This window comes from Vipera berus (genome assembly GCF_964194415.1).
Source record: "Vipera berus genome assembly, chromosome: 2".
Taxonomy (NCBI): domain Eukaryota; kingdom Metazoa; phylum Chordata; class Lepidosauria; order Squamata; family Viperidae; genus Vipera; species Vipera berus.
The window spans coordinates 65,493,709-65,518,235 of record NC_138203.1 but is presented as its reverse complement, the minus strand read 5'-3'; the positions used below and the strand labels follow the sequence as shown (position 1 = coordinate 65,518,235).

General features: G+C 38.5%; 1 protein-coding gene across 1 annotated transcript in view; it reads right to left on the bottom strand.

Moving 5' to 3' along the window:
* The window catches only part of RASEF (RAS and EF-hand domain containing), a 38,239-nt gene extending 14,067 nt beyond the window's left edge, over positions 1-24,172 (bottom strand). Inside the window, exons 1-11 of the mRNA XM_081319363.1 lie at positions 23,625-24,172; positions 14,733-14,879; positions 12,392-12,482; positions 9,979-10,074; positions 9,019-9,096; positions 8,356-8,471; positions 8,201-8,269; positions 5,867-5,951; positions 5,191-5,282; positions 3,042-3,276; positions 2,379-2,516 (exon numbers count right to left, since the gene is read on the bottom strand). Coding sequence (XP_081175489.1) covers positions 2,379-2,516; positions 3,042-3,276; positions 5,191-5,282; positions 5,867-5,951; positions 8,201-8,269; positions 8,356-8,471; positions 9,019-9,096; positions 9,979-10,074; positions 12,392-12,482; positions 14,733-14,879; positions 23,625-24,028 — 1,551 coding nt within the window. The 5' untranslated portion in view covers positions 24,029-24,172. The remainder of the gene's footprint in view (positions 1-2,378; positions 2,517-3,041; positions 3,277-5,190; positions 5,283-5,866; positions 5,952-8,200; positions 8,270-8,355; positions 8,472-9,018; positions 9,097-9,978; positions 10,075-12,391; positions 12,483-14,732; positions 14,880-23,624) is intronic.
* Positions 24,173-24,527: the final 355 nt, after the last annotated feature.

The following is a 24,527-nucleotide window of genomic DNA, read 5'->3' as shown; positions in this document are numbered from 1 at the left end:
TTTCAACCCAACTTTTGCACTCTCCTTCTTCACTCGCAACAAGAGACTCTTCAGTTCCTCTTCACTTTCTGCCATTAGAGTGGTATCATCTGCATATCTTAGGTTGTTGATATTTCTTCCAGCAATCTTAATTCCAACTTTTGATTCATCTAGCCCTGCCTTTCTCATGATGTGCTCTGCATATAAGTTAAATAGGCAGGGCGACAGTATACAGCCTTGCCGGACTCCTTTCCCAATTTTGAACCAATCAGTGGTTCCGTGTCCAGTTCTCACTGTTGCTTCTTGGCCCGCATATAGGTTTCTCAAGAGACAAATAAGATGGTCTGGTACACCCATCTTTTTAAGGACTTGCCACAGTTTGTTATGAACCACACAATCAAAGGCTTTAGCATAGTCAATGAAGCAGAAGTAGATGTTTTTCTGGAACTCTCTAGCTTTCTCCATGATCCAGCGTATGTTGGCAATTTGATCTCTAGTTCCTCTGCCTCTTCGAAATCCTGCCTGTACTTCTGGTAGTGCTCGATCCACATACTGCTGAAGTCTAGCTTGTAGGATTTTAATCATAACTTTACTAGCATGAGAAATGAGTGCAATGGTGCGATAGTTTGAACATTCTTTGGCACTGCCTTTCTTTGGAATTGGAATGTAAACTGATCTTTTCCAATCCTGTGGCTACTGTTGAGTTTTCCAAATTTGCTGGCAAATTGAGTGTAGCACTTTTACTGCATCGTCTTTTAAGATTTTGAATAGCTCAGCTGGAATACTGTCACCTCCACTAGCTTTGTTGTTGCTCAGCTTTTCTAAGGCCCACTTCACTTCACATTCTAGGATGTCTGGCTCGAGGTCAGTGACCACCTCATTGTGATTATCAGGGATGTTAAGCTCATTCTTGTATAGTTCTTCTGTGTAATTTTGCCACCTCTTCTTAATCTCTTCTGCCTCTGTTAGGTCCCTGCCATTTTGGTCCTTTATCATGCCCATTTTTGCATTAAACGTTCCCTTCATCTCTCCAATTTTCTTGAAAAGATCTCTGGTCCTCCCTGTTCTATTGTTTTCTTCTATTTCTTTGCACTGTTCATTTAAGAAGGCATTCTTATCTCTTCTAGCTATTCTCTGGAATTCTGCATTCAATTGGGCGTATCTTTCTTTTTCTCCCTTGCCTTTCGCTTCCCTCCTTTCCTCAGCTATTTGCAAAGCTTCCTCAGACAGCCATTTTGCTTTCTTGCATTTCTTTTTCTTTGGGATGGTTTTGGTTGCTACCTGTTGTACAATGTTGCAAACCTCTGTCCATAGTTCTTCAGGCACTCTGTCTATCAGATCTAATTCCTTAAATCTATTTGTCACCTCTACTGTATATTCATCAGGGATATGATTTAATTCATACCTGAGTGGCCTAGTGCTTTTCCCTACTTTCTTCAGTTTAAGCCTAAACTTTGCAATGAGAAGCTCATGGTCTGAGCCACAGTCAGCTCCTGGTCTTGTTTTTACTGACTGTATAGAGCTTCTCCATCTTTGGCTGCAGAGCATATAATCAATCTGATTTCTGTGTTGACCGTCTGGTGATGTCTATGTGTAGAGCCGTCTCTTGGGTTGTTGGAAAAGAGTGTTTGCTATGACCATCGTATTTTCTTGACAAAATTCAATCAGCCTGTGCCCTGCTTCATTTTGTACTCCAAGGCCAACCTTGCCTGTTATTCCGGTTATCTTTTGGCTTCCTACTTTAGCATTCCAATCCGCCATGATGATAAGGACATCATTTTTTGGTGTTAGTTCTATAAGGTGCTGTAGGGCTTCATAGAACCAGACAATTTCATCCTCTTCAGCACCGGTGGTTGGGGCATAGACTTGGACTACTGTGATATTGAATGGTTTGCCTTGGATTCGAACTGAGATCATTCTGTCATTTTGAGGATTGCATCCCAGTATTGCTTTTCCTACTCTTTTATTAACTATGAAGGCTACTCCATTTCTTCTGAGGGATTCTTGCCCACAGTAGTATATCTGATGGTCATCTGAATGAAATTCACCCATTCCTGTCCATTTTAGTTCGCTGATACCTAAGATGTCGATGTTCAGTGTTGTCATCACTTGTTTGACCACGTCCAGCTTTCCTTGATTCATGGATCTTACATTCCAGGTTCCTATGGAGAAAAAATCTTTACAGCATCGGACTTTCCTTTCACAACCAGACACATCCACAGCTGAACATCCTTTCGGCTTTGGACCAGTCACTTCATTCTTTCTGGCGCTACTAGTACTAGCCCTCTGCTCTTCCAAACCAGACTGTAATGCAAAATGACATTTTGGTTGTTCTGAAGGAACAACCAATCTCAGCCATCGTGGCTTTAAGAGTAAACATGGCACTCTATAGTTAATACCTGTGGAGAGATTGCAGGAATGTGTTTCCTTGCTGAAACTCCAGAACTGCTTCGACTGATTGATTGATTGGGCTTCCAATACAATGTTGTATTTACATCATCAGAACTGTATACCTCTTCATCTCGTATGTCTGGGACCTGCAGAAAACAAGAAGTGAAACTAACCTGCCCTGGAAAACACTTGTTAATGAAAGCGAGGAGAGGGAGAGAAAGAGAGAGAGATCATTCTACTGCCATAATCCAATTTGACTCTCAGTTGATACATGTCGTCAAAGATTTTTTTTTCATTTGTATGGGTAGCATTCCCCTTGGAGAACTGGAGTAAATTCTATCACTATTCCACTCCATCTATTAAAATTCTCTTTACTGTAGATTAATATGGATATTTTCTTATTATATTATTCTTCAGAATGGGATATAATGGTTAAATAAGCAAGCATGCACTCTTCCCCCAAAACTCTGTGAAGAATTAACCACAGAAATAATGTGGTCAAATAACCCCATTAAACGTAAAACCCGCAATTCCTTTATATATTTAAACTCACATGTATTTCTATCTCATATGAGGTTTTAGTTCACTCTCTTGACAAGCAGGAAGTGATTTTGCTTTTAAACACCAATCTGAACATTTTAAATGTATGGTTAACACACTCAATAGCTTACGTCTGTGTCAGAAGCATCACCCGGGAAGCTTTCCTGCAGACACCGTGATTTCTGAGACGTTCTTTGATGCTTGGATTCCACTTCTGAATCATATTCATTTGAATCTCTTAATGTAGACAAGCCGCTATCAAAGCAGCTTTCAGGCAAGCTGTCAACTTCACAGTTTATCCTCTGCATTGGATCACAAAGTGCGAGGGAATCATACTCTTCATCCACATAGGATGAATGAGACAGCCTGATTGGGACATAAGGAGAAATAACTTTTGGAAAGGCAATGCAATGTAATAGGGTAAGGTTTAAACCCACTCTCAGCCATGAAAACTTAGGCTTCGAGGCAGTCACTCTTTAAATCCAGCCTACCTCACAGGGTTGCTACTATGGAACAAATTTGAGGAACCATGTGGTACATCCTCTAGACATTTAGCTAACTATATTTCACATGGCGAAATATACAGAGTATATGAATAATTATACCGTTATGTTAAGTCAGGGAGAGCAGGTCTACATACTAATGTTAAAACAGAAGAAATTGTAACTAAGGCATACATATGGAAGTGTAGTTATCCTGTTCCATTAGACTAGAATATTCTGAATAATTTCAAAGACTAATAAACATAGTTAAACATCTCTTGAGGTACAGTGCTAAAACATTAAAATAAAATACAATAGTAAAGCATTTGAGGCCAGTTTACTGTTTATATACTTATTTCATTAAAGTATTTATATCCCAATTTCTCAGCTGGTAGCTTTCCTCAGCATTCAGGTTTAAGAAACAGTATTTAAGAAAAAAATGTTAAAAGTCCTTCAAATTTTATAGTTAACATGAAGTAGGACACACATCTCTTAAAGCATTTTTTTTTCAAAAAGCATGCTAGAGAAACTCTGCTATGAAAACTGAGAGAAAATCTGTATTCCTTGAAGCTATCTTCTTAACTTAGGTAATATACATAATACCAAACCTTAAATTTACAAAATTATTCCAGAGACTATAAATGCTGGGCTCCCATTCAAAAAGCATAAATTAAACCTGGCAGAGACGAAATCCAAAACAGCTGTTCCCGGCAATCATGTCCCTTGTTAAATGATCATTCAATTCCACTAGAGAGCAGCATAGGGTAGGCAACCAATGCTGCATATTAACCTTATCATAAACATATCGTAGTGGTGTCCACTCCAACTTTGGCAACTTTAAGACCTGTAGACATGCTGGCTGGGGAATTCTGGGAACTGAAGTTCACAAGCCTTAAAGTTGCCAAGGTTGGACACCTCTGCACTATAGGAAACAGATTGCCATTAGAATCTATCTACTTGCTTCTAGTTTACATGTTGAGCACACAACCAACTGTATCATGTAGGTTTACCACATTTGTTCTTGACACAGAAGCTTGACTATGGAATTAAACTATGCATTCTGAAGACTAAATTACCTCAACAAGGTCAACAGACAAATCTATAGATCCAGATTGATTCCAGGAAGAATCTACTAAAAGAAAGACAAAAAGATACCACTGGTTGCCCCCTACAACTCACACCATTCAAATACTCTCTTGTTCTCTCCAGTCTAGTCCAATCCAGTCCTAATTTAAATCCTACACCAATCTGATCATTCCACTGATCTGTGTGGTGCAAATAATGAAGAGACAAGACTGCTGGCTAATCCAAATCAGCTTTCCACACCTAAATCAGGTTCTTGAGAGGAAGAAAGGAACCACCAGAGATGGAAATGTGATGAACTCAGATCAATCCATGTATTGAAAATACACACTGTAGACTCAGAATTTGCTCAGGGACACCCCATTATTTAATCACGCACAACAACAAGTGAGAATAATTAATCAGTGGACAGCTTGCCTCCGTAAATTGTGGGTGCTCCACCACTGGAGGTTTTCAAGAAGAGAATGGATAGCAATTTGTTCTGAAGACCTCCAACGTCTCTTCCACCTCTATTATTCTATGTTCTAGATCATCAGATATTATTTCAACCCTATCTTGCATTGTCAGAGATTGAACCTGAGAATGAATCCAACCTTATCATGAAGATCTAGAAAAAGAAATTAATTTGAAAGGTAGAAAACTGCTTGACTCTGTCTTTAGGATATGACTGAAAACATATATCCAGTTTTTCAAATTTTAAAGATGATCAATTCACCTGTCATATTGTGGATTTTGGGGAGAATGGCCACCACCACATTTGGGACTGCTTCTGGACGTTGTGTTTCCAGGAGAAATATTTGTTAGACGCTGGAAAATACACACATAAATTAGAAAGGTTTTCAAAAAACTTAAAAACAGTTGGTTTAAGATCATCTCTTTATCAACCAAAACACTTTTCTTGATTACAATTATTTCAATTTTGGAAAATTTAAAACAAAAACATCTGGAATCATTATGTGCCTAATTTGGGGGAGATATAAATGAAGCATCTCCTTTGTATAATGTTTTCTCAAAAATAATTTGTCTTATGAAATTAAAAATAATAATTCTATATGTCCTACTTTAATAGAAAAAATTACAAAACTATAAAATAAATGAACAATATTAGATGAAATAAGCAAAACGTTTTCTCAAGATGTAATTCTAAATAATTCAGTGTGTCCTTTTTCTAAATAGGCACAGAATTATCCTATCAAAGTACGTACATTCAGAGAAAGCCCCATTATTTCCAGGTTAAAAAGCACAGGATTGTTTTGATACAAATCCAGAAGGTTTATTATATTTCAGTGATTCCAATTTAGGTGTTTTATTAAAATGCCCAAACCAAAAAAAGTGATCTACTAATTAATATATAATTAATGACATGTTGAATGTACAATGTTCAAACCTACCAGTGATCTGTTGTATATGCTCCAACTATTCTCTAATGCACTTCTTAAGCCATCATTACTGTCATGTAGTTTCCTGTTAGCTGACCTAAAATCAAAACAGAGAGGGAAAAATTGCCTTGCAAGATCAACCCTGGCACTTGCAGTTTAAGTTGGTGTTAAGAAATTCAACAAAAATAAGAGAATAAAAGTGGTTCCATGTGCCTTCGGTAAAGGTTAGGAAAACGGCAGAATGGTTTGATAAATGCCTTTCTGGCTATGTATCTGTATGTGTATATCTCTTGAGTCAGTTTTCACTTCCTGGAGTTTTCTTGGTGAGATTTTGAAAACAGTTTGCCACTGCATGCTTCCTAGGGCTGAGAGAGAGTGAATGGCACAAGGTCGCCTAGCTGGCTTTTTACAGGGCTAGAAGTCTTCCAGTTTCCAGCTTGATGCCTAGGCTTAATCACTACACCAAAATGGCTCTCTATCAGTGTTAATACACTATTATATTTAGTCTTATAATGGTTATCATATGTGTGGATACCACTGACCCCAAAGCAGGAAAAAGAATAATTACTACTATAATCACAAAGACTCCATGTTTACCTATTTGAGAAGGGTCAAAGAACTGCTGCTTTTTCATTCCCCACTCCACTAACTGTTTGCCAATGTGAAGGTTCACAAGGTCCCAATCCAAATTAACAGGAGGAGAAATCAAAGTACTGCAGATGCACGATAAGATATTACCAAAAAAAATTGAGAATCTTCATTTTAAACACTGTCAAGACCCTTTGCATCATCCTTCCCAATTCTGAAATCCTCCATGTATCTTAGATTACAACTTTCATCATTTGCAGATAGTTTGACATGTGATGGGAGTTGTAATTCAGATCTAGAGGACATCAAGTTAGGAAGGAATGGCATAGTGATTAAAGAATTAAAAGTGCATAAGGTAGTAAAACAATTTATGGTAGTGATTGCTCTTGAGCAGTTGCTGCAACTAAATTTTGATTTTTGCCTGCATATAAACCTCAACCTGTACAAATTAAAGAACTTTGAAGCAGCAGAATTAATTGTATTATTTCACACACCAATTGAAGGTGGGGAGCCCACGTTTTAATGTTCTCCCATGTTTAAAACCAAATCCTTTGAAATCCAAAAGCTATCACAGCAAGGTAAAACTTTGAAAAAAGCAAAAACCTCACAGAATGCTTCCATGAAATTTAGTATAGAAGAAGAAACAAAAAAATGGCATTTATTTCTAAAATAAATATTAGGTCTCTGCAATGCTCAAGAATGAATTTTGAAGAACGTTTTGGAATGTGTGGGGACTTAATGTACATGCCTCACTAGAGCAGCTTTCTCCAAGATTGCAGTTGAAGAAGAAGCCTTCCCACAGTCTTTATGCAATAAGAAAATAATGTGGATGCTTTAATGAGTCACAAACAGGCTGACTCCACAATGCAAAGCACCTCTTCAAAAGAATACACAGCTGCAATAACATCCAGTGCTTATATGGGACCACAAAGACCACAAACTAAGGTCCAAGTAAGTTTTTCCAGAAAGGTTATTTCAAAGTGGAGAAGGCTGATTCTAGGTATAAGCCACCTTAGCAGTCATGTGTTCTTGGAGCAAAGCCTCAGTTCTCAGACAGAATTATTCAATTCAAACATCTATTTTACTGCAGATCAGTTCAATTCTTCCAAGAACATTCAACCAGGTATTAGTGGTATAAATAAGCATGAGATATTGTATTATGTTCTTATACTGAATTTTCAGGTACTTTGGACCAACATCTTAATGTAATATTAAAATGTTACACTACATGTAATGTAATAACCACTGTTTTAATTGTTTAGTTTTATAGTTTTGATATGGTTTTATATATTGTGTTAAAAAAATTGAAATCTGCCCAGAATTGATTAGAAGATGGGCAGCTAGATACATGTTCTAAATAAATATGTCCTTTTGGAAAGGAACATACAAATAAATAAATAAAATGCAGAGGACTATGGCTCCGTTAGAATTCAGTGACCTAAAAACCTGTAAGAGAGCTATAAAGATTTAAAATAAATAAAAATTATTAAATTTTATTTCTGAAGAAAGATCTTATCAATTTCCTACAATACCAAATGTGCAGCTTAATATTGTGACTATGTTTTATCTACCAGACTGGCTGATTAAAATATAGATCAGGGAACTGGAGACACCTTTCACACAAAAAAAGAGAGGGAGAGAGCTGTTCTTTAACAGAAAAAAAGAGAGTTGTTCTTTTCCCCATTGGAGATCGTAACTTCTGAATATCAAAATTTATAAATGAAAACATTTTAAAAAGAGATTTATTTAGCAGCTTACTGTAATACTGCTATCTGCCTCTCCAAGCTATCTCTGTCTTCAGTGTACTCTCTGATCATGTCTAGATCTCTGCAAAGAGAATAGTTTAGGGGAAATTAGTTTGGTTTTTTTTACCAACAATAACTTACTATGTATCTCTAGAGATGTTCCCTTACCTTTCTGAATTCAAACTTTGATCTGCAATATCACTTTTTAAAGCATCTAATTCACTCTGAAGAAAAGCTATATTTGTCTGTGCTTCCATAAGATCTTTTTTAAGTTTCTGGTTTTCCTAGAAACATAAATTTTTAAAATGAAACATTCAAAAATAGTGATTCATGCAGTAATGATTTATGAAATTAAACATAATTTTATTATTTGAATGGCTACTTTGATCAATTATTTCACCAACCTGTGAACTACTTGAATAGTCAACAGTTTAAAATAAAGGGATTAATTATTTCCGCACTGGTTTTCCATTTGTACCCAACCTGTTTTCCCCAAAAATATGTTTGTAGCTTTTCCAAGCTTCCTAGAAAGGTATGTACAAGGTCACAGAATCTATAAGAATTCCCTCTCACTGTTCAACATGTCTGCATCTAAGGGCCAATCTGTATTTTATTGTTACACACACCACCTACCCACTAACTAGTTGTTAATATATGGAACTAAACACACTACATGCCTAGAAAAACTTTTTTTTCTCTCCTTAAAATTCTATTCGTTCATTTAAACTCCCGGACAGTTCAGGAAAATATCAAATTTCACCAAGCCAGAAGAGGCAACAAAAATACTAATTACGGTATGTTGAGACTGAAGAAATTTTAAGTAAGTCATACCAAGGTCAGATCACGTATCCTTCTTTTTAATACTTCCAAATCTTCTTTGTGATTAATGTTTTTAGATTGTTCCTCAAGCTGTAAACAATAAAGGAAGTGTAAAAGTTATAATAATTTTTTTCTGACTATTTCAGTACAATGCAAAGGGAATCAAACCTTTCACAAAAATATTCAAGAACTTAACTGTTTTCTTTATTGGTTATTTGAAGGCAGCTTTTAAAACTAGCAAACTAATAACTTGAAACAGTACTACACTATTAAACTAGTCATTAACTTCCTGAGCTATTATCAGTACAAATAATTTATGGTGTATAGCACTAAAGAACAAAGAACTTGCATTAATAACTGAAAAATTAAAATAATAACTGGAAAGTTAAGAACTAACTAATCTTCAATCTACAGAAATGTTTCCCAATCTGTCAACAAAAAGAATTCCCACTCATTTTAGGCTATAAGCTAAATCCTTACTTTCAAGCTGACCAAAGTCTATTTAGATTTAACAGGTGTTTTGATCATTCAAAAACATAATTCTCAAATACTGTTACTATTAGGGAAGTGAGTAATCAAAAGACATGTGACAGGAGAAATGCTCACTAAGGTCAACATGTTTTTATTTGTGATTATTCAGACTAGGAATTGTGGACAGAAACCCAAGACTTCAATGAGCAGATTTACTCCCAAATACAACCTCCCACTTTTTTAAATAACGATAAAGACTAATTGCCTTGTGAAAAGGGTGAAACCATTTAGTTCTGATTCATAACTATGCCATAGAACACAATTCCTTTCTTTTTAAAGAATGCCTGTTATCTCAGGGATTAAAATATGTGAAGTTTATTTTTCAATAAGATGAAAATCTTGTCTGCTTAATTGCTTCAAAGATAGCAGAATATTTACAGAGAATCGGGCCTGGATCTATTTAACCATACACTGTTCATCACATATTGAGTATGTACACACCATTTTTAATTTTTTTATTGTCACTTGGAGATCCCCCACTTCAGTTTCATATTGACGCTTGAGATCATTCAAAGCTTTTTCTGCTTTACGCTTCTCCTGAAACATTTTACACATTTATTAAATTAGAAATGGCAGACTTAAGCAGTTTACATTGCATTCTAATTCAGCAGAACATGTATCTGCTCTAATTATACAGTCAAAAATATTTGGCCAGTCTTAAAGTATTCAAATATGACTAGACTTGCATAAATATTTGCTACAGTACATGTTTCATGGCTCTGCCACCTGGAAATAAATACAAAGCATATACTCTAGAACAGGGGTGTCAAACTCGCAAGGTCACGTGATGTGTCACGACGTATCGTGACTTTTTCCCCATTGCCGGAACTGGGGTGGGTGCAGTTTCAGCATGACACATCCAGCCCGCGGGCCGCCAGTTTGACACCCCTGCTCTAGAATAATTATTAGCACATAAAGCACTATTTGACTGTGTTACAACTCATACTTGCTTCGGTAAAAGCTATGTGCTAATAAAATTTGTGGTTTCAAAACTATCCCACAAAGTAAATATCACAGCAATCTTGCATTTACATTTGAGGCGTCTTTCTTTTTAACAGTACATTTGTGAAGAACATAGTAAGATAAGTAGAATTTCAAGAATGATAAGCAAACTACATTATTATAGGCTGTTCTTAATATTTAGATGGCAATTAATACACAAAAAATACCCATTTACACTTTGCTATTGTTTTATCAAATACCAACCCATTCCTTAGTAAAGTCAAAAATGTCCATTGCACACACATTACTTGCAAGTTTGTTTTTCCTTCTCTAAAAACAAGTTTTCTCACTCCACAGAACAAAAACAATATTTTTGAAACTCAGGGATACTGCAAAAGCAAATTATAATTAGAACCAAGGTTATAACTACTGTATACTATTGCTATTAGTTGTCGACAGCCACATAAATTGGTTTAACTAGAATTTATTTAATTAGCTTGGGTCATACAATATACTGAACTATAAACCATATTTTGCAAACTTTACTTCAAACCCTAATTTAAAATCATAATATAACAGGGTAGCATGTGAATCCTATTAGAATCTCTTGCTTATTATGAGAGATAGGGCAAATACTCAAAACTAAACCCAGAATTTTGTCTTCATTTTTTCCTGTAGTTTTCATATGTTAATTGTTTGGAGGAATAAATGACACTGTGCATGGGTGTCCACAGAAGCTCCCTCATTTGAGATTCAAGGTGCTGATGATAACCTATAAAGCCCTAAATGGCATGGATCCGGATTACCTTAGGGAGCACCTGCTACCAGCATCAGCTTCCCATCGTCCTGTGCGCGCCCACAGGGAGGGCCTCCTTAGGGTTCCGCCGGTTAGAGATTGCCGGCGGGTGATTCCCAGGTGGAGGGCGTTCTCTGTGAGTGCGCCCGCCCTTTGGAACAAACTGCCGATGGAGCTTCGGACTGCCCCCGCCCTTCGCTCGTTTCGCCGGGACTTAAAAACCTGGTTGTTTGAATTGTCTGGCCTGGACTGAGGGATTTTAAATTTTTAAATTATTTTAATTAAATCATATTAAATTAAATTAAATTAATTTTAAATTTTTATTTTTTACTGTTATTATTAATTGTGGGCTTGTACTAATTTAATTCCATTTTATTCTCTTTTTTGTACTGTCTTAACTGCCCTGTAAACCGCCCTGAGTCCTTCGGGAATAGGGTGGTATATAAATTCAACTAATAAATAAATAAATAATAAATTTGTCAAAATGACAAAACAACAGCTTATCACAAGCTCTACCCCTTTGAGGCATGCATAGTGTCATATGCACAAAAGAGGAGCGCCTTTCATCATATCAGTACAACATATCGTTGAATGGAAAGAGGAAGAGAAACTGGGGTTTACATATTAGGCCATTTCCAAGTATCTCTATTTGCACATGATCTCTAAGAACTAGCATGGGACCAATCGTTATGAATTCACATTTCCTCCATATATTACGCACTTGGAGAAAGAAAAATTCCACAGATCTGTATGTATTATTACACTTCCGGAACCCTATATAATGGCTTTTCATCTTCAATATAACAGATCCTTAGACTACAACTTAGTCTGCAATGACAAATTACTTCAAATTACTAGCCTGCAGTAAGCTATCATGGACATCTTTCCCTCTTCACCTAATTTTCTTTTTTTGCATACAAACCTGGATAAATTAGGAAAGAGATAGATAAAGTGCTAGCTTTGTACTGTTTTGTATTAGAGGCAAACTAAAGAGGAAAATAATGTAGAGAAATGTTCTATACATCAAATCTGAAACATAAAATTTGGAATTATTTTATTTATTTGGTTGAGGGAAACAATCCTTTCTAAATCATTGGCATTGTAAGCATTAGTCACCTCCTTCTTGATTTTACGTTCTGTAGCCTGTATGCGCTGCTCCATCTCCTCTTCTAGTTCACCAAGCTGCATGGCTGCTTGATCTTGTGCTCTATAAAAATGAACATTCATATAAAACAGGGGTGTCAAACTGGTAGCCCGCGGGCTGGGTGCATCACGTGCAGGCCACGCCCACCCCAGCTCCGCAAAGGCAAAAAAAATTACGATACGTCATGATACATCACGTAACGCAATCAAATTTGACACCAGTGATATAAAACAACCTTAAAAATAATTGGGGCAAACCAGGAATCTGAACAAAGGAGAACGGACTATAATATCTCTATCTTTCAAGTAACTGGCAGATCCTCCCTCTAGCTAATGTGATATTATATAGCTAAATGAGAAAGGTAAATTGCCTTTGATACCCAATTATCCTATTTATCAATGATCTTCAGTATTGAGCAATCATAAATGCTGAACTATAGCGATTGGTTGTCTCCATACAATTCTGAACAAAAAATTTTCTATTCCTCACAGCAATAAGCAAATTACAGTAGCTGTAATACTGTACCTTGTAATACTAGGTGCTAAATCTCTCTGGGTGAAACTGATGTGGATGTTTAAGAATTATCACATTAATACCATAACTCCAAAGATTACAAATTAATACATATACTACAGATTATATAGTCTACTTTATTTCCTCCTATAGCATAATCCACTGGAAAATACCAATAAGCCAAAATTAAAAACAAGATATAGAAAAGAAACATAGTCCAGATAGTCTCAGAATGTTGAATGTTGGGAGCAGAAAAAAACTGACAGACTGCATATAATAGCAGAATGCACATCTTATGCACTAAGATGAAGCCCTCTTATAGAAATATGTCCACTAGTAATATGGTGACCAGGTTCTATTAGTGGCCTCAAAAATGTCATCCTGGCAGGAAAAATTGTCTCAGAAAGAATGCAGGGAATGTACACATGCAGTGGTCTTCAATGGAGAAGACTTAGAGGCATGAGAAAATGAAGGCTTCTTTGCATAAGTATAGAAGTGCAAAATGACTGCATAGGATTTGAAGTAAGATTAGGTATTATCAGTGTTGTGCCATCTCTTCCACCAATTCAAACTCAACTGCTATGACTGCCATTCTAAAACTGAAATACTTGTAGCATCCGAGTATTTGGGAAGCTACTGCCTACTTTGTGCCTTGTTGAGATAATGTGAGAAAATTAGTATTTTAACCATTAATGAACCAAATTCCTAATTTCTTGTTGTGATTCAGCGTCAGCCTGTGATACCGGCAGCTGAGTCTCATGATTCTAAAGAAGGAGGAGGAGGAGGGGTTTGGAGAGCCTTTGGTGTCAGAAGGAGGCTCTGATGCACTGCAGGACTCTCAGCCTGGCCCCTCCCGTCATGTTCCTCATCAGACTCAGCCGTGTGAGCACGAAGATATTGGATGTAGATGATTCACAGCTGGATCTATTCAGGGATGCTAGGAGCAGGAGGCATTCCAGCAGAGTAGAACAGAGAAAGGCCATGAGGCAACTCGGTGAGAGGAGGAGAAGGCAATGAGAAGCCACGCCTTGGGACTGCTGATAAAAGGGGAAGGTGTGGGCTGTGCTGGTTGCTGAAGGCAACCGTTTGAAGATCTTCTGCTAGAGCCCTGGTCTGTTATTCCTGTTTAACTCTTGTTTGAACTTTTGGTTTAACTCTTGTTTGAACTTTTGATTTCTTTGTAAATAAATTTGGTTGGGTTTTTCCAGCCTGTTGACTATAAAAAGGGGTTGTCCCTGACATTCAAACATGGCCGGTCGTAGGCTGAAACAGAACATTTCTATGTAGCACTACATTTTCCACTTAATTCTTCCTTCTCCTCCGTTCAGTCTCAAATTCTTTGTGATCAGAAATCTCCAAGTTAAATCAGACATACCTGTTTTGAAAATGCTGTTTTAGAAAACAAATAATGGACGTTCACAAACTATAAAGCAAACAACAAAAGCTTCAAGCATATTTTAAATTATGATAGTATACTCTTTATAATTTAACCTTTAATAAAATGTTACCGGTAACTATTTGTTCTTCACCCACATTATTTATTGGGTATTTAAAGCATGGATAAACAAATTCAAATACCTTGAACTGCAATTCATCCAGTCCCTTCCCACCAGCTCTGTTGTCTGGTATTGATGGAAGTATTTGAATCCAGTAGTGCTCTGGATATGGTTTGGACATTCTTTATTTACTTGATGCAAATACAGATATGTTCACAGATCTAGAGGCTACTTGCCCACTTCAGATTTGAATAGCATACTTTAATATAATTTCATTATAAAGTACAAACCCAATTAACTTTACCTTTTTACAGCGATGGCCAAGGTCTCCATTTCTGTACTCTGTAGCTTGATCTCTCTAATAAAGTTCTTAATAACATTTTCATATGGTTGAATTAATCGTGGTTCCACTATATTGATGTTCTGATACAGAATATTGACCTGCTCCTGCCTAGAAATGGGGGACAAGTATTAAATGTTTTGCAGCTTTATTTAAAAATATATCTTACATGGTGATGTCAAGGAAAATGGGTAGATGGAACAGATTTTTTATTAAGATTTTACAAATAAGGTTGTAAAAATGGGTCAATTAGTTCATAAGAGTAAATCACAGACATATTACTTGTTAATATGATTTACTTTATTTTGGTGTAAGCACTGTGATCTTAATCTATCCTGGAATCAAAACATCTCCAGAGATTTAAGTTCAAAATCTCTTTACCCAAGCCCTTATATCAGGGGTGTCAAACTGCCGGCCTACGGGCCAGACGCATCATCTGGAAGCTGCGCCCACCCCATTGCCGGCAATGGCGCAAAGGCTCCGATACATTGCACAACGTCACGTCACGTCGCATGTTTGACATGTCTGCCTTAGATTATAAAAATGTAAATCCACTGCATGGATTAAACACATACACATATACAATACTGGAGAAACTTTTATAAATAAAGATGCTAAACAGGATGGAATCAGGTTTGCCCTTTACACAGGAAATGCTTCCAGTATAGGATCAGATCGCTGTCCCACTCAAGTTCATCAAATGAGTTGTCTGGATAACCCTCACCTTTCTGATATTGTTCAAATTACATCTTTCTCTTTCAGTAGCAAAAGAACAGATCCACACATGAAGGTTCAATTAAGCTAATTTATTGCTAAAAGCCTATGCACAGGAATCTTCTTAACTAAGAAACATCTGGTTAGAGTTAGATAAGGGTCAACAGCACTAAAGGGGGTCAGACTTACCATGTTTCCCCAAAAATAAGACCCGGACATTTTTGCCTCCAAAAGGGGCACCAGGTCTTATTTTTGGGGGGAGGTCTTTTTGCAAAGTGGCACTGACAGCCCTGCCCAGCTGGCCCACCTTCTGTGGCTGCTTGCCACTGCTCCAGCATGTCGCCCCTGGCCTCCATTTCACCATCAGGGGCCTTCAAGAAATGCCTCTGCAGTGAAGAACTGAGCTCCAGATTGACACATGGAGGCCAAGGGACGCCATGCACAACAATCTGGAGCTCCATTCTCAGCTACAGAGGCATTTCCTGAAGGCCTCTGTTGGTGAAATGGAAGTTGGGGTTGACATCCACATGCAGCGTGAAATGAGGCAGGTGTCGGGACATGGAAGGACTGGCTGCAATGGTAAGCAGGTGTGGGGTTCGTGAGGTAGCTCCAACCCCACCCCACCCTAGCTTGATTTTCAGGCATGTACCTCTCCCCAATACTAGGGCTTATTTGGGGGGTAGGACTTATATTAGGCCCACCCACCCCCAAAATCAAACTAGGGTTTATTTTGGGGATAGGTCTTACAGTATTTTCGGGAAAACATGGTAGTATATTTGCAGCTAAGTAGGGATTCTAGACTTCTTTGCACTCTGCCCCCAGGTTCTGCCATTTCTTTTCCTATGTTCTCCTACTAATGGATATAGCAAGAGAGAATCCAGGGCTGCAATTGATCACATGACTTCAGGAAACTTCTAGCATCATAAATATGAACCAGTTGCCCAGCATCTGAATTTGATAATGTGACCATGGGGATACTGCAATGGTTGTAAATGTGAAAAAGGGCCATGAGTCCCTTTGTAACTTTGAACAGTCACTAAAGAAACTCTTGTAGGTCGAGGACTACCTGCATTTATCATACCTGTTTCTAAATCTGGTAAAATATTTACTTTATAGAACTTTATATGGATAAGGGTTATTCATTGCATAAAATGTTATCCTCAGTTGCCAGAAAAAAAGAAAGAAAATACAATCCTTTTTATGGGTTCAAGGGAGCGTGACAACGCAAGTAGTACAATCTAGGACAATTCTATTAAAAACACAAATATAATAAACTGAAAATTCACAATGGTAATAAGTTACAGTGCAACTATAACCATTATTATAATTTTAAATAGCAGATATAGTGGACAATAAAAACATTTAAAACTATTTAATTCATTCTTTTCAACATCTTAAATTACCAAAATAGATTTAGTGTTATTAGTGTTACATTTCAGGAAATCTACAATGGTCAACACTCCGGAAGTCTGGCAGCAGCCCTATTTCAATACTTTAGTTCATAAATAAATCAAGCTAACGGGAGATATATTTTTTGACCAGCTTTGTACGTAACCCCAAACTGGAGTTTAAGAACAGCTGAGTTCTAAAACTAATCCTCCTGTTGCCTTACAGCTTGACAGTCCTACCTCTTGTTTTTTTCTCTGAAATAAGCTGCTGTTCTTGGAGTTTTTTTCATCTCCAGCAGATTAAACAAACCAGAAAAGTGAACTAAGGAAAGCTGAAAGATATTGTTATGTACTGGGCTCATAGTAATACCACGTGGGCTGCTGGAGCAGTTAACTCCAGCAACCCAGACTACAAGTCTCCAGTGCTACAATTGGCTATCCCTAGGTGAAAATAGTTGCTTCAAACCTATTGGCTGCCGCCTAGGGGCTAGACTATATATTGCGGCTGGTTGCAGCCATTTGCTCAGTACAGATTCTGCACAAAATAAAATATGAGTTTCCCTGTACTCAGCTACCTCGTCTTCATTTCTGTGCCAAACAACCCGCTATTTAACAGATATTATTCCCTCCATTGAGCAACTTCGTGTAGGCCTGCTGAGCTCCGCTTGGAAAAGCTGCGGTCCTAAACATTCAGTACAATAGTGACTGCAAAGTTTGCTCCGGTTATTTGATAACAGAATCTTAACGTGGTTTTGTTATTTCTCACTGACCCAATTAACAGCTCCATTCAGGAGCTTTCTGTGGCCTACATTTACACAAAACAGTCAGGTGCAAGAATAAGAAATCAAATTCAGGGCAAGGAGAACAAAACAATTCCGTAGAAAAACATAAGTAGCTCTAAGGATGGGGAAGAGGGGTTTTTTTGGTTGTTGGTTTTTTGGGGGGTTTGTTTTTTTTTTTGAATTACAAGGATGCTGACCTAAATACCAATATTTGTTTTACTTCTCTTTGCATGTCTTTAGAGCAGGCATGTCAAACTTGCGATGTCACATGACATCACGTGCCGTATCGGGACTTTTTCTCCATTACCAGTAATGGGGTGGGCGTGGTTTCGGCATGATGCATCTGGCCCACGGGCCAGCAGTTTAACACACTTGCTTCAGGGTATATTTTGTTATTTTCTCTACTATTTTGCTGGCTCCAGGTATGCAATTGTCTACAACCCAGACTTTTTTGTCTTTCTTATCAACAATTGTTAAGCTGGTGTATTGTCCAGCAGATGTTTGTCTATTTGCATTCTAAAGTCCAGGGGCATTTTGCATTTTTCATTTTCTATCAATTTGTCTATTTTTTAGTCCTACCAGTTCTTGTTTGCAGGCAAGAAGCATTTATCGAAGATATTCCAATGCACCATTGTTGCTACTTTGTCATGCCGTTGTTTGTAGTCAGTCTCTAAGATCTTCCTGCAGTTATTATTATTATTGACCAGGGAATGCTCTCTGCCACAGACACATTGTATCTACAGAGTGCATTTAGTAAATCAGGAAGAAGGATAGAATAAATCTTCCGTTCCAGCTTTGGCAACTTGAGCAAGTGTGCATGTTGGCTGGATGATTATTCTGACCATTACGCTGGCTGGAAGTGAGCTGTAATCCAATATATCTTATAGCATCAGTTTTAGGATGCCGAGTTCTGTTTTTCAAAATTCCTTTGAAATAATCTGTTGCCCTATTTTTTCACTATTACTCCTGTTATGAAAATAGCATCCCATGTAGGGTGTCTGGGAGTAATATTTGCAAGTTTTCTCTTTAACCCTAATGTTAAATTTCATGACCTGTGAACATTCTGATTATCACAATTCAAACAGCCATTTTTTTTCCTTTTTAATTAAGCATATTTCCAAATAACGTTGTTCTAGTTTCTGTTGCAACCAACTTTCACAACCTATAAACATTTGGCTTTTCCAGTCTCATATTCTGTAAATGTGTTGTAGTACACTCTCAGAACTCAGATAAAAACGGCAGAAGCTAATCCAACATATCTGCAAGGCAGTGATTTGAAAAGGCGTGCATAAATCATCTTAAAACTGGTTTAACCACTACGCTATACTTTTATGAATTGGAACTAGATTCTACCCCAAGGGTAAGAAAATTAGATATAATTTTATATATTTATAAAATCAATACATAAATAAACTAGATATACGTATATGTATATATGTAACTATTATATGTTGAGGGCAGATCATCCTGGAGTATATCTATCTATATGATCACAAAAGTTTACACAGACTTGGTGATGCATAATCAAGCAAAAAAAAACACCAAAAATAATATACATGTTTGGTATACTTCAATTTCACATAAAACAGAAATAAAAATAGACGAATAGAAGAAAAAGAACTGGAGAAATTTTAACCAATTCAGGACAATTATGATTATTATAAATCTTGAATTATAAACTGAGATAACCAATAATTAGATACCAATATTTCACAAAATAATTTGATTCACACTTTTCAACATTTAATTATTCTCTGAAACATCTGCATATTTTCTCTATCTATAAAAGGTTTCTGGAAGGATGAAGATTTCCAGTTCAGTTTGGATTTGTTACTGTTTGAAAGGGCAGAAATCACTGCTAACATTAAGTTTGTGTTTGGTACAACAATAGTTGAAATAGATACCGGTACTCAAGCAATGACTAAACAACACAAACTGTTTAATATATATCTGCAAACCACCTATGACTGAGGAAGACATGTGGCCCAAGAAAACAAGGTTACTTTTTTTTTCTTCTTTCTCCAACATTAAGACCTCATTTGTTAATTCTGGTTTCAACAAATCACAACTGACTGGATTCATGTATCACACCAAACAAAATCACTTGTTAGCACAATGTGGGAATCTAACCAGAGTAGACAGTCCTTGCTTAATTACTATTCGTTCAGCAACTGTTCAAAATTATAGCACTGCTGAAAGAATGGAAGTTAACATTTGGTCCCTGAAGGTATGGATGCTGTAGCACCATCATAGTGACTTGATCAAAATATGGGTGTTTCAACTCCCCCACCACTTACCTTCCTCCCCTCTCTGCTCTTTGCACAGAGGAACTCAGTGGAGCGGCACCTTCAGCAGTTTTAGCTGTCTGCCACCATCCTGGGCCTTTACTTTAGCTTCAATACCACTACCACCACACAGAAGTGCAGCTTTGCCAGGGGCCAAATGGATGGGGCGGGGAGGCAAGAGATAGCAGGTGCAGAGAATTGAAAAGGAGGCGGAGGAAATAGTCTCTTCCCTTACTGAAGATCAGGGCTAAAAGGGACCAAGCCAGGAATGGCTAGGATTGAGTTGGGGTCTCACCAAAAAAAACCAGTGGGTTTTTGCAGTCACATAACGTCATACTTTATGCCCACATTGCTTAGTAACAGACATTCTGATCCTAATTCAAATTGTGACTTAAGGACTACTTGTAGGTATTTTTAAGTCCAAATATAGTACAGATACCAAACCTCAGCTTCAATATTTATATAGAAGTTGCAACCTGAAATCATCTAGATACTTTTAACTATATTTTCAATTAGCCTTTTCCAAGACCACCAATTGTCATATATTCTGCTACTGTTGCTTCAAACCATCTAGACCAGGGGTGTCAAACTGCCGGACTGTGGGCCGGAACGTCACGAGGAAACCGCGCCCACACCATTGCTGGCAATGGGGAAAAAGTTCCAATACGTCGTGCGACGTCACATGATGTCGCAAATTTGACATGTCTGATCTAGACAATGCTGAGTTTCCTATTCCTTACACAGACCTTACTTTTACTATGGCTTTAGTTTTGAAAAAATTAATCTATTCAAAATGCCTTGAACGTATTGTTTATCTTGTTTGATAAACATAGTGTTATCACCCCTTCCAGTAAAAGCCAATGCAGTGTTGAACTCGGAATAAGGACACCCAAGTTCTAAATCATCCTCACCCAAAAAACTTCCTGGGTGATCATTACTCTCAGCCCAACCTGAGTTGTTGCTGTAAGAAAAATTAGGAGATGAATACTATATAAGGAGCCCTGGTGGCGCAGTGTTTAGAATGCAGTATTGCCGGCAAATTCTGCCCACAGCCAGCAGTTCGATCCTGACCAGTCAAAGTTGACTTAGCCTTCCATCTTTCCAAGGTCTAAAACTCCATTAACATTTTTTTCCAGTAAGCAGTTAATTGTGCCCTACTTCTTTAGGGATCATATCCATTTTGTTCTGAGTATCATTCTACTTGAAACAATGCATGATGACTGCTATTCAGAATTGTGACGCATTACGTCTGTATGCCAAACAAAGGAATTGCAATTCGTTCTCCTGTCTTATTAAACCAAAGTAGCTGGATTACAGAGTACTAGAGCAAACATTGTCTCCATGGTACCAAGATAAGAAAGGCAGATGCTTACACAAACTCTTCCTGCACAAACCTCATTCCACCACCTACAGAGCTCTTCTAAAACAGGATATTGGGCCCACATGTACACCTATTTAGCTACATCTTTGCAGTCAGTTCTAAAAAGTGTAACTTAAAAGAAAGTACACTTCAATACTGATCTATAATTTACAGCATCCCTAATCATTATGTAGGCTAATACTGCTGGGAGGTCTAGTAATTCTTAATCCCTGTCCTAATTAAACCCTGTTCTGTTAAGTTCAAGCAAAACTTTAAAAGTAAGATTTATTGCACACACTTTTAATATTGTTTAAAAGGTAAACTCTGAATACTTTGTGCTTGCAAATATAGTAATCCATCCATTTTAGCCAGTATAGCCATGCTGAGAAAGATGACTAAAATATGCAGTCCAAGACATCTGAAATCCTCAAAGTCATACTGTAATTCATGGAAGTGTTGTGACCTCACATCAGCTCTGTTAAAGCTCCAATTAAATCAGGTTTATGCTATTAGCCATAATTTAAACTAAAAGAATGGGAAGTAATTGTTAGAAATAGAGCATAAGTCTTGGTGTTTGAGCAAAATACATATGAGATACTATTTGTACACTTGTCAGAGTCACTCTATGTGGGAGATGGGCAGTTCCTAAATATAGAAATGGATGGATGGATGGACAGACAGACAGACCACAACAAATCAATTTCATCTACTTCATGAATGGTCACACTGGTCTGCTCGCCATGTGTGCACCCCTCCCCCATTCTTGAGCACCCTACTTGAGACTATCATAAAATCAGTTCGTGAAATATGAAATATGCTAAATATGAAAGAAGACAGAATCTTTGGATGTTTCAACTCTTGTTCTGAAAGTTCCTGATACAATATCCTTTGATAATCTGCTCTCCAAATGAACCATAGAGTTGTTTGGGAAATTTATGTTGTCTTTTGTTGACAGTATTCCTAATACAGTGCTAATATCCTAGGAAATAGCATACTGCAGTAAAGAAAGCTTGCTATTTGGACATTCAGGATGCAGCTCAGGGATTTTCACAATACACCATATAGGTGTAAACTGACATCTTCAAACAGTCAGACAACTAACTATAAAAAGAATTTTGAATACATTAAAAATCTGACATCAAGCAGGACTATCACTTGTTTAAATTCACTTGACTGGGTTTTTTTTCATTTGTTTGTCTGCTTTTCACTACACAGGAACAGCTGTCTGTTTGAAGAATCAGGACAAGTTCGTATAAGAAAGTATACTAGCTTGGAAATGTGCTTGACGGATTCCCACAAAACCTGAAGACTGCAAAATGATCAGCTGAAGTAGGCAGTACCAAGAGAAAATAGAATGAGATTCTTCATAAGAAAAGACTTGAAATCTGAGCAGAGCAGCTCTATTTACTTGCAGTAACAAGAAAAGACTAGAAGCAACGTGGCACCTTGCAGGCTTGCTGGATGAGAGTTTTCAAAGGTATGTGTTGCATCATTAAAACAAAAACAAAAATTCCCCTGTCATGTTTCTGCTGCCCTATCTAGCCATCCTTTCTTTATTGATGCTAGCATATGCCACTTCTTCTAACAGGGACGATTTTCAATGGGGACAGCAAATTCCAAAAGGAGGAGGGAATGGAATTCTTTTTATAAAACAAGTTTATACTTTAAACAAAAACTATGCTATAATGTAGACAGGGATGAGATAAAACTGCAATAGACTGAAAACTGCAGCCGTTGCTTAGAAACCAACCATAATCTCGGACTTTCTCTGCTTCCTTGGAAAGCCAGCATGGGTTACTCACTGGCAACTACCTAAAATTTTAAGAGGTTTAAACGCCAGCAAAGCCACAAATACACACTGACTGCCTTTTCTACTTCCCAGCCTTTTACACTGATTGTTAAGAGGGTAAACACTGCCTCCCAGTTCCTTGTAGAAAAGGTGGCTAGTGCTTACCATACTATAAAGAGTGGAAAGAGTAAAATACATGATCCTCAACTATTATCCAAGCAAAGGCTGAAATAAAAAATAATCACATGGTCAAATGCTGCCCGCGCTAGCCCTTGTGTACCCCTGAAGTAATACTTGCCCGGTAGAAGTTCAACAGGTGCAACCTTCATCAGTTCCGAAAACACCGCTTGGAAGTTTGCTAAACCCATTTGTTAACAGCTTTGTATCGTTCGAAAAATAAAAGTGGAACTACTCAGAAATATTTTTACCACCTTTCTCTTTCAAGGGTGACTCGAGAAGCAAGGGCTAAAACTTCTGGGGCTGGATATGGCGCGCCTTTCCCCCCCCCCCCCCCCCCGGTGGAGCAACAGCGACTTACCTGGGAATGTAGCCCGCCTCCTCCCCAAGCCGGAGCTCAAATTCCCGCCAGGCCTGGCTGGGACCCACCGCAGATCCCGCCGCCGCCGCCGTCCCGGCGAAAGTACCGAACGCGTCGCTCTCTTCCCCGAGGAGCTCCTCGCAGTCGCTCCGCCACCTCTGCGGTTGAGTGACGCCGCGAAACCCCCGAACGAACTCGCGGAAGGTGATGGCGCCGTCGCGGTCAGTATCCAGGCGCTGAAAAATAGCTTCGGCCTCCGCCGGCCGGACCCGCAGCTCAGCGCAGAGCGAGCCGAAGTCATCGCGCTCGATCCGGCCAGAACCGTTCACATCGCAGGCCAGAAAGAGCGAGCGGAGCCGGCCAGCCTCGTCCGAGTCCACCTGCTCCCCCGAAGAGGAGCTCATCACACGGCGAGGGAGACTCCGCGGGCTGGCGGAGACGCCTCGACGGCTCCAAACGGTGGGAACCCCCGATCCGGGAAAAGAAAGACGCCCAGACGCCGAGCCCAACTCTCCGCGCTCAAATCCGTCCTTTCGCTGCCGGCTGCCTTCCAGGCCGCCCCTTCTCTGCTCCACCCCTCGAGCAGGAAAAGTTCTTCCAAGAATTTCGCCCTGCCAGCCAGGGGAGAGCTGCTTTGAGAGCGCGCGGCCGCCCCGCGCGGGGCCGCCCACTTGCGGCCTGTCAGACGTGTAGGAAGGAGGCGGACGGGGCTTGGTCCTTCACAGGTGTGAATTCCACTTCTGACGATCGTTTCCCCGCGGCGCTGGTTTCTTTTTGCGGCCCGCCAAAAGCGCCGCATCCTGGAAAGAGGCGGCTTGGCGGGGTAGTCAAGGGTGACGACGCTAACTGACTTGGAGCCAAGGGAACGGTTAGCGGCCCCACGTTGAATTGAGCCTTTGCTAC